The 12,979-nt window shown below is 43.9% G+C and overlaps 1 protein-coding gene across 5 annotated transcripts in view; it reads left to right on the top strand.

The window, feature by feature from the left end:
• PKHD1 (PKHD1 ciliary IPT domain containing fibrocystin/polyductin) overlaps positions 1–12,979 on the top strand; it is a 237,704-nt gene that overhangs the window by 33,867 nt on the left and 190,858 nt on the right. For all 5 annotated transcript variants that reach the window (XM_058835020.1, XM_058835023.1, XM_058835022.1 and 2 more), the window contains exons 30-33: positions 2,585–2,780; positions 4,265–4,332; positions 6,287–7,900; positions 8,068–8,211. In XM_058835020.1, the coding sequence (XP_058691003.1) occupies positions 2,585–2,780; positions 4,265–4,332; positions 6,287–7,900; positions 8,068–8,211 (2,022 nt within the window). The remainder of the gene's footprint in view (positions 1–2,584; positions 2,781–4,264; positions 4,333–6,286; positions 7,901–8,067; positions 8,212–12,979) is intronic.

Below are 12,979 nucleotides of genomic sequence, written 5' to 3' on the forward strand. Positions count from 1 at the left end.
CATGTGCATTTTGGGTTACTGAAAGCAGGGGATAAGTAACATTTCTTTCACCTAGTTCCCGTTTCCAAGCCAAAATGTTCCTTACTTTTTGAACTTGCAATGTGTTACTTTAGAATATGAGCATAGACCTCACAGAATTAATGGAGACAAAATCCTAATTAGATCTCATGGGGTGTTTGGCATTCCTGTCTTTTGAAATTTTCTATTTGGGTTTTTTTTTTGTTTTGTTTTTCCACATTTCCCTTTTCCCCACCCAGGATTTTGGTTGTGTGTACAGAATAGAAAGCGTAAATGATGAATGATGTCCACTTATAAAGAAGCCTCTTAGGAAAGTTTGGCACATTTCTTCATGGCAAACCAGTTATTTGGTGTCTGAGATGGTGAGGAAGGAAGATGGAAGACAGAAATATTCCTATTTTCTTACCTACTTCCCACTCCCATTTCTCCAAGGATATAATAATCTGACTTTTTTCCTCTATCTTTGCAACCTCTCCAGTGAACACCTTAAAGCTACCTGCAGCTCTCAAGTTTGGTTGGACTTGGTGGGGATTACAGGGTTGGGTGACTGCCAGTGCCAAAATTCCTCGTGCACTCCCAGCATTTCTATTCATTTTTTCTCCAAATGCCCTTGTCATTTTCTATTACTCCAGAATGCATAAATAAGAGAAAACGTCCTTTATCATCTGAATATTATTCAGATACCACAGCACCAAGGGGAGGGTTTTGTAGCCGCGGGCAGCTCAGGTGCAAGGAATTCCTTAATGTTACAGTGTCTCATGAGTTGTGGTGGGGCTGAGTTCAATCTTCTATTCAGAACCTCCACGGCTTCGTCTTCTAATATAATTTTCCTTCTATATAATAAAAAGAATAAATAAATTACACTGATGCCTTCCAGGCATCTGGGATTAAGCTGACAATTGACCAAGAGTCCAAAGAGTTCATGTTATTAATATATTCAACTTCTCAGGCTTTCAAACTTTGAGTCTTTGTGAGTGCAGAATTGAAAAGTACCATCTCCAAGACCTGCTTAGAGGAGCAGGTAATTGAGGGAAGCTTTGTATGGGCTCTCCTGCTTCTTAGGAGCTCCTTCCTCCCTCCTTCATCCTTTCAGGGGAGGCAGGAGGATGAGATTCACCTCCTAAACACATCCTTGTGCTCAGTGTTAGGTGTTTTGCATGGTCATTGAAGATAAATAGATGGTTTTGTGGGGGGATTTGCCACATCTCCTTCATGTGTCTGACAATAGAATGGATCATGGCATAAAGTCTCTTTTCACTGACCACAGATAGAGCTATCAGTGAAAATGCCTTTATTTGGACTGATGGATACCATCTTATTTTTTTAAAGCTATTGTAGAAGAAATTCAGGTTATGAAAATCCCTTGTCCCTTGACTTTGTCCTTTCCTGTTCCTGCGCTGCTCACAGATGAATGAAAGTGTCCTCTATCATTTGAGCACAGTTTGACACACATCAGCTTAAAGAGGAGAGAGAGTCGTGATTACTGAAAATCAGGTGCTTTGGAGCAGAGCTGGTTTTCCTTGGAATTCATTTTTTTCGTAGTGAGTTGTGTGGGGCTGTGTTTTGGGTTCATGCTGAAAAGGATGTGGATAACACAGGGATGTTTTGTTATTGCTGAGCAGGGTTTACACAGAGTCGAGGACTTTTCTGTTCCTCACCCCACCAGTGAATGGGCTGGACATGGATTTGGGAGGGGACACAGCCAGGACAGCTGATCCCAACAGACCCAAGGGGTTATCCAGATAATGTTGCTTATGTTCAGTTTACAAAGTTCATGTTCACAAAGACAAGGCAATGATGGTATTTTGTCTTCCCAAGTCACCATTCCATGTGATGGAGCCCTGCTGGGGTGGCTGGACACCCGCCTGCCCATGGGATGAGGAGAACGAAGTCCTTGGATTGCTTTGCACACATAACTTTTGCTTTACCCATTAAACTGTTTTTATCTCCACCCACAAGTTTTCTCCCTTTTATGCTTCCAATTCTCTCCCTCATCCCACTGCAGGGGAGGGAATGAGCAGCTATGTGGGGCTGAGATGCCATCTGGGGTTAAACCATGACAAGCACATCTGACTTTAGGTACCCAAGGAAATTTTGATTTTACTGCAGAAGTCTCCTGTTACTATAACATGGCTCCATAACTCTGAAAAACAGGCTCTAGATCGTTTATGAGGGGTTTAAAAAAAAAAAATCCCAGAACCCCTCAGCTCCAGAGCTTTAAAACAAACTGGATTTGGTTTTTATCAGGTTCAGACATTTATAGGGCAGACATTTATGGTTAGGGGGACATGGATCCTGTCCTGAGTGCTGCTGAGAGTGGCTATTGGTGGTCATAACTCTGCTGATGTCTCAAGACAACCCTGATAGCTGGTGCTCTACCTTATGCAGGAAAGATTGGGTAGGATACAGAACCTACAGAACTACAATCTTCAGCATTTTGGGTTTGGGCTGCTGGGCACGGCTGGACCTATTCTGGCACGATGGGACTCTGCTCCTCCTCAGGCAATGGTCATGTGTGCTAAAATAAACATTGCCAGAAACACTGAAAAACTTCCTTTCTCTGCAGGAGGTGAGGAGCTTCACATTGGAATATCCCAGTTTGCCAACTACCAGGGCTCAGATGTCAAGGTCCAAATTGGGGACTCGTGGCCACAGATCCAGGCACAGACAGAGCGTGGGGTTAATGTGACACTTCCAGCCCTGCCTGCAGGGTGGTACAACATTTCTGTCCTCATCAATGGCATTGCTGTCGCTTCAAGCAGGTGTGTATTTTCCTTGAGAAACTACATTCTCCATCCTATTTGGTGTTTTAGGGTTAATCTGAAAAGGAAGGTTTGAGTTTTTCAAAAATTCTGTACCTAACGGTGAATTCTGCAGTGTGGTATGAAATTATGAATAATTATCAAGGCATTTGCTTATCTGTGGAGCCCAAGTCAGCAAACTGTTTAATGCTAGTCAATTAACTTCCCTTGGATCAGTAGGAGGCAGGAGAGAAACATTTTAGGAAAAAACAGTTGATTTGATGAAAAATGCATATTCAGGCAATCAAAGGTATTCACAGATCCAGGTCAAATTCAGATAAATCCTGCTGTAGGAAAACAGCAAAGAAAAGAAACACTTTTCATCAGAAAAACAAAAGCTAGTTCGAACAATACAAAAATGCTTTGTTTGGAGAATTTTTAAATGATGTTATTTCCATCTCCTAAGGTGACACTTCAAGTTCATGCCTAGATAAATGTAGTATAAATGAATTAAAGTGTGGGGGAAAGCTGACCTGAAATTGGGATATAGGAATGTATTCACAGGCAAAACAGTTTTGTTCCTCAGCCATGGCAACTGCCAGGAGTGATCCTGAAATGATGATATTGGGGAGAAATGAGGTGTTTTTATTACTCACAAAATAACTTAAGCTGCTTGTAATGTTAATGAACTTCAGAAGGAGAAAAACTGTGGTTGGTGGGATGGCACATAGGGATTCATCCCACCTGGTACTGGAGTCTGTTAGCAGCACCATCACTTCATCTCCAGGGATAGATTGGAAGGAAATGGATCATCCCAGGAGAAGGCTCTGATCTCTGGTGGGCTGGATTGCAGGATTGGGAAGATCCCTTCTCTAGCATGTCTTTTTAGAGAAGGGGATGTTTCTGAAAGCGGAGTGATGAAGAAAATGAAGAAAAACAGATGGGACAGAAATAGAGCTATAACTTTATCTGGGTGGGCTTCAGGAGCTCATGCCTGGGATTCCTCTTCAGTTTACTCCACTCTCTGGTAGGAGGGTGTGAGAAGAGAGGGAAGCTGTGATGCCTTTTCAATGCACTTCTCTTGGGCACAGCTGCAGTGGGATCTGCTTGCCAAAAAATCCTGATTCTTGCTTCCTTTGATGGGCAAATCAGTTGTACTAAAATTTGGCCCACAGGTTGCCAATTGATAAGAGAGTGTTTGAGATAGATGTAGCTCTACATCTATCTCAAATAGAGATAGTGTGTCCCTGCCCAGGGACAGGGGGTTGGAATGGGATGATCTTTAAGGTCCCTTCCAACCCAAACCATTCTGTGATTCTAAACCACATGGAAAAATTTGGGGTGTTGGGTGGTCTTGTCACTGTGACATCAAACAAAGGGGATGTTGCAGGTGGGTGTTTGGCCTTCTTGGAGTTGTAAGAAAGAAAAGCACTGCGACAGGAAGGAAAAATAAAAGAGTACCCCTAACTGCCCCAAATCCTGTCTGTGTTGGTTGTGTTTTGCAGGGTTGAGCCGTTAATCCAGTACCTCTCCGAGATCTTCAGCATCGAGCCGTGTTGTGGCTCCATTCTGGGTAAACACCCTTGATACATCTGCAGCCACTTATGGAGGTTACAGGGATCAAGGGCACAGTTTTCCTGCAGGAATGGAAAGTGCATCCCATTTCACATCCGTTTAAATGAGGGGGTTTTGAATCTGTGACCCTTTATTATGCAGACATCAACTGGCAGACAGCAGCGGTCTGGAAATGTGGGATTGTAGTGAGCATCCCTCCATCTGGTTGGCTGGCTCAGGGCTCCCTGTGCTTTGAATTTGATTTCCCCAAGTGTTTGCTCATGTGTCCTTGCATGTTCTCATTGGGAAAACAAAGCATTCCCACACCTGGTTCATCTGTGCTGTTTCTTTCAGTCATTTTGCCCCCATCTTTCAAGGTTTTCCATGTTAATGTTACATGGAAAGCAGAGTACAATTGTGGTTTGAAGCAAACAATAATTTCAAGTGATCCCAAAAGGGATGTTCATTTTTGTTATGTTGAAATGACAAAATAAAAAAGCCCCTTTTTCAGTGTTAATTTTAATCAAAAGGGAAATATTTATTAATCTCATTCTAAGCTTTTAGACACTGGAAATAATTTAAGTGTTTCTGAGCAGAACATTGCTGAATTAAAAAGAAAAGTTTTACTTTAAGTCTTAAAAAGCAGATTTGAGGTGGTTGATTTATTTTGTCACTTGGCTGGTGGTGGAGGAGAGTTGAATCCCTGTAGTGAATTTTACATGAGCCCTTAGAAATGCTTTTATAGAAGACAGAGAAATTCTTGTGTACAACCTCAGGTCCTCCACAGATTGCTCTCCCAGGCTCACAACACCTTTAAAGACACAAAAATTCAGAGGCTTTGTGGTACGTGATTAGTTCAATAGTTTGTGAAGTGCTCAAGCCTTGAAAGATGAGAGAGTGGATAGAGCTTGGAGAGAAAATCCTATCAGTTTTGAAGATTTGGCCATACTACAAAAAATAATAAAAGTTTTATATTTCTTTTTACATTTAAGGGTAAATTGGAAATTAAATAGGAACTGATTAACTCTTTGGTTGTGGTTTTGTGAGTGGCTTAAGCTGAATTAAAATCTCTTTGCTGCAAAAAATCACTAATCCCTCCCCCCTTACCTGTAATCTTTTGTTGTCTCCAACACTTAGGTGTGCATCTGGGTTAAGGATTTGGGCTCACTTAAAAAGAAACCTCATCATAAACTTATTTTTTTCAGCTAGATCATGGGAAAAGGAAGAGAATGGGCTTAATGGATAGAGGTTGAAGCAAGGCAGGACACTGGGAGTACCAGTACTACAAACAGAAGGAACATGGACAGAGCCTTTGGGTGGGCTCTTCCTTGTGAGGGTGCTGAGGCCCTGGCACAGGGGGCCCAGAGAAGCTGTGGCTGTCCCTGGATCCCTGGAAGTGTCCAAGGCCAGGCTGGTCTTGGGAGGTGTCCCTGCCCATGGCAAGGGGTTAGAAGGAGATGGTTTTTAAGGCCTGTTACAACCCAAACCATTTGATGATTCCATGAAATCTGACACTGCCTGAGTTTAAATTCACAATCGTATTCTTCTTTCCTGTGGGCATCAAGAACTACCTCCCCACCTACCTGTACAGACAGTCCCATTGCATGAAGAGTTCAGTCTCTGTTTACTCTCAGGGGTCTGTCACAGCAGCTTTCTCAATTTCTGTGGAGGCTTTCTACAGTCATTTACTGCCACAAAGGTCACTGGCTACTTGTTACCTTAGCCTCTTGTCCACACAGGATTATCTTGATATATGGCTGCTATTGTCTCTAGCTGTCTTGCCCAAAAAACCAGATTTTGTTTCTTCTTTCCTTCAGCCTGTCATGCTTATCAGCTTTATTACAACAGGTTTGTATTGGAAGGGATCTTAAAGATCATGGTTTGATTCTTGAAATCCTGAGATGGTTCAGAGATAGTCATGAATTCCTCTTCTGAATATAATACCCTTCTTCCTTATTTTATTTTGCTCCTAGGTGGAACACTGCTCACAATCTCGGGGGTGGGCTTTAGCCAAAATCCTGCCCTGGTTTCTGTGTCAATGGACAGTCAAACCTGTACAGTTACTCAACTGGAAGAAGAGACAATTAGGTGCCTGACCCCGCCAGCTGTTAATTGGTCTAATGAAGATTCACGTGACACCTCTGTCAGAGTAAATGTAGCCATCAGCAGTGGGTCACTTCAACAAGCTCTCTTTGCAAATAGGACCATCACTTTTAACTACCAAAGAGCTTTGACTCCCCTCGTTACTTCTGTTGAAACAGAAATCACAGACAGCAGCCTGCTCTTGAGCATTCAGGGAATAAACATCACTGGATCTACGGCTAAGCTTGGACACAGCACATGTCAGCTTGAGTTTCAACGGGACAATCAGTCTGCAAAGTCTTATTGGTGCTCTTTGCCACTGAACAGCCTGGAACCTGGGACTTTCCCCATCCAGGTCATCCAGAGGCAGCTGGGATTCGCTCAAGTGACAGCAAGACAGCAGGCCCTCACCATAACTCCACAGATAACCTCCATATTCCCATCTCAAGGATCCATCTGTGGCGGGATGTTGCTCACTATATCTGGTGTTGCTTTGAAATCCAGGAGGAATCTGGTACAGGTCAGCCTGGGGAGTAATTATTCCTGTGAGATCCAGAAGTCTGATAATGACTCCATCAGTTGTGTTGTCCTTCCAGGGGCCCACCCTTTGCACCCTCAGTGGCTGACTGAGGCATCTCGGGCTCTCAGTGTCACCGTGCTTGTCAATGGGGTCCACAGTGTGTGCCTTGGGGACTGTACACTCCACCTCCATGAGCACTGGACCCCCCTGGTCCACCTGGTGACCTGGAAGACCAATGGGACATTCACCTACGTGACAATCAAAGGACAGAGGTTGGCATGGCAGGGTGACAGCCCCGTGGTACACGTGGATAACAGCACTGCCTGCAAGGTGACTTTCTGGAATGAAACCGTCATCAAGTGCCAGACAGCCTGCCTGGCCCCAGGGGAGCACAACATTTCCATATCCAGCAGGAAAAGTGGTCGTGCTTGTTTCAGAGGGACATCCAGCATTCTCACCATCCTGCCTTGGGTGTACCAGTTTTACCCACGGAATTTCAGCACCAATGGCGGAGGCCTGCTCAGCTTAGCTGGGTTGGCTCTGAAGGGAAAGAGGATGACTGCAGTCCTCATAGACCATCGTCCTTGCCTTGTTCTCAACATCACCTGTGTGTTCATCCAGTGCACAGTGCCTCCAGGGAAAGGCACGAGGGCTCTGAGTCTGAAAGTAGATGGGCACTCCTATTACCTTGGAACAATAAGTTACAATGAGGAATTCACCCCAGCTTTCCTTTCACTTGTTTCCAATGGTCTTCTTTTAACTTTGACAGTATCACAGGTCACAGAGATGGACATTATCCTCGTGTTTATTGGAGATTTTCCTTGCAGCAACATCACCATTGCTCACTCTGTGTTGCAGTGCACAGCTCCTCTGCTCCCTGTGGGCGAGTACCCTGTGCTGGGCCTGGATATTCCCAGGGGATGGGCTTCCTCCAACCTGACATTCACTTCTCATCTGACAGTGACAGCTGCACGTCACAACTGGGGTAAGTCATGGTGGGTTGCTGCACTTCCTCACAGGGTTTTCTGTGAGGCATCGCAGTGACAGGGGCCTTTTGTCACCAAAGCAAAAATTATGGATTAAAAAAAATACTTTTGTTGACAGCTGGATGTCAGCTTCTGTCTTAAATCCCATTTTCTGTTCTTTTCTAAGGTGGCTTGAATGGAGGACAAGTTTACCTGCATGGAACTGGGTTTTCCCCAGGGAAGACTTTGGTCACAGTCTGTGGCACCAGCTGTGAACTCCTGGGCAACATGACAGTGACTGAGCTGAGCTGCCTTGCCCCACGCCTACGAGGTCAGTTCAAACCCAGAAACTGTCATGGTGTTAAAAATATCCCCTAAAAGCTTGACCCAAAATGGGGAGGCCAAGTGTATCTCATCCCAGGGGAACAAGGAGCAACCCTGGAGAGAGGAGAGGAATTAACATAGCACTGACAAAGATTGGACTTGATGATCTTGGAGGTCTTTTCCAACTGTAATGATTCCATGAATCTAAGACTTCTGGTTTTTGAACTCAGTCTGAGGACAGATGGTGTCAGGGTGGGATTTTGTGTCAGTGGCCATGGACATTGGACTAGATCCATCATGTGCCTGTGGCCACACTTGCACGACATCAATGTTTCCTCACAGCAGTTATTCCTGGGGAGAGCTGCCCCATGTTAAACATGCACATGGACTGCAGGGTTGGGTACCCCAGCAGCTCTAAGCCATTGTGATCACCTTAGTGAATTAAGCTCCCTTAAACACTATTTCTTCTGAGGAAACAGTCTCAAATTGCACTAGGGAAGTTTCAGTTTAGATATCAGAAAATTTTTTTTGCACAAAGTGTTTTCAAGCTTTGGAAGATGGTACCCACGGAAGTCATGGAGTCATCATTCCTGAAAGAGTAAAAAAAATGTGTGGGTGTGAAAATTGAGGACATGGTTTAGTGATGTTGGTGAGATGATGGTTGGACATGATGATCTTAAAGGTCTTTTCAAACTTTAAAAATTCTTTGATTCTGTGGCCACACACATTTTGTGTTTTGGTTACATGGTGGGATGGCCTCAGTGAGGTCAAGGTGTAGAAGGTTGAATGACTGGAAGGGTGAACAAATGACAGACCATGACCAGTTCATACCTTTGGGAAATTGGAGGTGAGGATTTGACTTCCTTGAGAGGAGATGTGATCATCCATCATGACCAGAACATCTTTCTTAACTGGGAGAGACATGATGATCTCCATGTGTCTCATAGAGAGAAGTAACCCTGCCTGAATTTTGGAGCTAACTCTTCAAAATGAGCATTTCCTGGGACAAATGATGTTTCCTCCTTTTCCTACTAAAGGCTCAGAATTAGGCTTCTCAGATCTGCAAAAGGCAGAATTTAAGACTTTTAAGTCTCACCTCTGAGCCATGCACCAAATTCTAAACATGGAGTATTCACCTTGGTGCTTGACTCCTTGGTGGAGTCTCCATCCCTGGAGTTGCCCAGGGAATGACTGGATGTGGCACTCAGTGCTCTGGTCTGGGTGACGAGGATCAGTCAAATCTTGGACTCTGCAGTCTTGGAGATCTTTTCCAACCTAAATGGTGCTGTGATTCAGGGATTCCAGCTTGGAAGCTTAACATTTAATTTCATTTAACATTAAGCTTGGAAGCTTAACATTTCAGGCCCTTCGTAGCTCTGAAGTTGGAGAACATCTGGAGGTCTGCAGAAATATTTGCTGTTCTGAGGCTGATCAGAACTGTGACCAGGAATCCATGACCTCTTATTCTTTGTGGATGTGAAAGAAAGGTGGAAAGTTAGAGTGCCCACCAGGGTAAATTTACAGAGTTTTATTTCAAAGGTGTGGGGAATATCCTCCAAAACAGAAGTTGAATAAATTATTTGCCAAGAAAGCATCCCAATGTGAAATTTAACATTCTTTTGAGCAAGGGCTGGGACAAGAGGCATCCAGGTGTTCTTTTCAGCCTCACTTATTCCCAAATTCTAAATTTACTCCTGTCATTTTGAACAGTTCCTTTCAAAGAATCCTAGAAAGATTTTGGTTGAAGGAACCTTAAAGGTCCTCTAGTTCCACCCCCAGTGCCATGAGAAATACTAAGAAAAATGGAAGGGAGAAAAAAATGGGGCTTTAAAACCCAACCACCAGCACTCAAAAAGAGACACCAAGAGGACATAAAGAGCTCAGTTTTCTTCACTTTAAACAAGGCCTAGGCACAGTCCACAAAACTTCTTGTTATTTTAAATAGAAAAATACATGATGCTGGAGTGCTGGAAAAAAAATAAAGCACAAAATAGGGCACCCTGGTTATTGCAGGGAGAATAGCATGCTAAAATTTAATCCAATAGATACAAACTGTGTTCAGAAATCACTGAGTGGTCGGTGGCAGAGGGAGCCTGGGGAAAGCAAGCATACTGGCAGGACCACGATGCTCACTCCTGTCACTAGATGTCAGCAGATGAATGCTGATCGCTGCTTGTGTATCTGGAGAGGAAACGCAAAGGAAGAGCTGCCTCACCCTCTCTCTCCTGCCCCGGGTTTTGCAGCCTTGCCAGCATCACCAGTCGAGTTGCAAAATACTTGTTAATTAAATATTTACAATTATATTTATTTATTTATTTATTTCTGTTCTATAAAAAATAAAAATCCTTTTTCAGGCTGCTCAGATCTGTGTTTGTCAGGCTCTCTGTGCTCCCTGGGACAGCTGTATTCAGGTTGTGCACATCTACATCTGGCATGGCTGAGTCTGTATACAGAGCAAGATGCTTTCCAGACACTCTTCCACCTAATGCTTAATGACCTTTTTTTTTTTTTTTTTTTAATATTTAAGGTTTTAAACCTGCCCCTCACCACATTTAGGGTGTTTTAAGTGCAGTAATTCCAGTCTCACCTCATGGTTTGCATCGTGCCACTTGGTGCTGGCACATCCAGTGCTCAGACCTTTCTTGCACTGCCTGGTCCACGTGGGTGGCAAAGACACTCCAGGGATTCAGGACTGTGAAGGAAAGGGAAGGGGAGGTCTGTGGTGCCCCAGGCCCCTCTGTTGTGTCCAAGCTGGGTATTTGTCTGACCTTTCCCAGCTCTGCTCACTGAACTGGCTGACGTGGAGTTCAAGCTGCATTTCTCCTGTTCTGAGGGCTGTGGAGCAGAACCCCCTCTCCTCTGGCACTGTGGGATGTCAGGTGGCAGCAGCTGCCCCAGGGCTCAGTGCTGGGTCATGTTGTGTCTGGCTTGCTTGAGATTAGAGATGTCCACGTGGGAATCCCCAACCAGGCCATGTAGCTCTCTCATGTGATCCAATCCATAGGGCAAGGCTCTGCAGGTAGGAAATGTGACTTCTTTCCTTCTTTCCCTTTGAGCAGGAAGTTTTCTAAGAGATGAGGACTTGCCAGGCTCAGCAGGATCCATCCATAAGCCTTCCCCATGGAACGGGCGTTGAGCAGGGTCGCTGCGAGGTTTTGGTTTGATCACTGGCAAGAGCTGGGCATGTTACTGAGATATGCTTAACCCAGAGCAGAAGGAATGGGAATGCAGGACTAAACTTCTTTATGAAAACTGTTGTCTTTTGCAAGATGCACAAAAATCAAATCAGAACAGAGCTAAAATTTGATTTTCAGCCTTAAAGCTTAGAAAAAAAAAAAAAATTAACAAAATTAAATAAAATTAACAAAACCGCACTGCCTTCAAGGAAAAACAAAACCAAAAGAAAATGTCCAGACTAACCCACGAGTCTTTAAAGGTAAAGATATAACTGGCTTGATCACCATGCCTAGAAGGGTTCAAAAGCCATGTAGATGTGGCTTTTGGGGACATGATTTAGTGGTGGGTTTGGCAGTGCTGGGGGAATGGTTTGGCTCAATCTTAGAAGGCTTTTCCAAACAAAATTATTCTATGAATATGAATTATTCTGAAAATTCTCCTCTTCTCTGGTTCTTGCTTTGTTGCTTGTGCCACTGCACGAGTGAAAATGCAGTTGTAGATTCTGTTCAACCCAGGTTAAATTTACAGAACACCTGGTTAGTGTTTGTGGGACTGAATTGTGCTCCTGTGAAAGATGAGAAAACTGGTAGGAAGCTTGAGACAGGTGAGGAAATAACTGATTATTCCTATAAGGTGATATTAGGGTAAATACCACATATAATTTTTCCAATAAGCCAGTCCCTGAGATTTTGTGTTTTCCATTGCGGTGAAGGTAAGGAAAGCACCTTTAAAAGGAGGTGGATTAACAAGAGGATGCATCAGGGTAAAAGTTGAGCCTGATTTTCCTGGTTGCATCAGCATGCTTGGAATAACAGGTTTGACTTTAGATGTTTGATGTAACAGTTCTTGGGGTCTTTGTTGGAGGGTGCTGGACCTGCCCTTAACCAGACTCCACTGGTAAAAGTGGATGTTTAGGGCAGAGGATTTAGATTAGAGCCTAGAAATCAGGCTGGTTTAAAAAGATGAGTTATGTGCTTCGATGAAGCTCTTTGAATGGGGCAAGAGGAGAGGGAGAAATGAGTTTTGGTTCTAACAAGCAGATCCAGTGAGCCAGGGCAATGGGGACTGGAGCCAGGGAAATCTGGGGATTTGTATGAATAGATGCAGAAGATATAAGGAGGGTCTGCTGTGGTGTTGTGGCAATTGGGACCTCAGTAGAAACCAGGGCCTCTGATGTTTATTGTGGAGACCAAACCAAGGGATCCAAATGGTTCCTTCTACCTTTCAAATCCAGAAATGAAATTTAGAGGGGGAAATAAAGCATATTAATTACATGGCAGGAATGTTCTGACAGTGAGATCTATCAGGCAGTAGAATAGATGTTTGAAAACCATCTCTTGGGACTTCTGAAACCTGTCTGTGTGAAATGAATTTCTCACAGGGAACAATCCTTCACAGGCAGAGGTTGGACTCCATGACCTTAAAAGGTCTCCTTCTCCTCCCCCTTTTTATTAACTTTATTTTTAAAATTCTTTGTCTTCCCTGCTAAGCACATCTTGATGCTCCACAGTCCATTTTGTGAGGGGTGGATAACCAGGGATGTGAGTTTTGGCACTGGGACTCCTTGGGCAGTTCTTCAATCAATCCCCAGCTGCCCT

This window comes from Poecile atricapillus, chromosome 3, assembly GCF_030490865.1.
Source record: "Poecile atricapillus isolate bPoeAtr1 chromosome 3, bPoeAtr1.hap1, whole genome shotgun sequence".
Lineage (NCBI taxonomy): Eukaryota > Metazoa > Chordata > Aves > Passeriformes > Paridae > Poecile > Poecile atricapillus.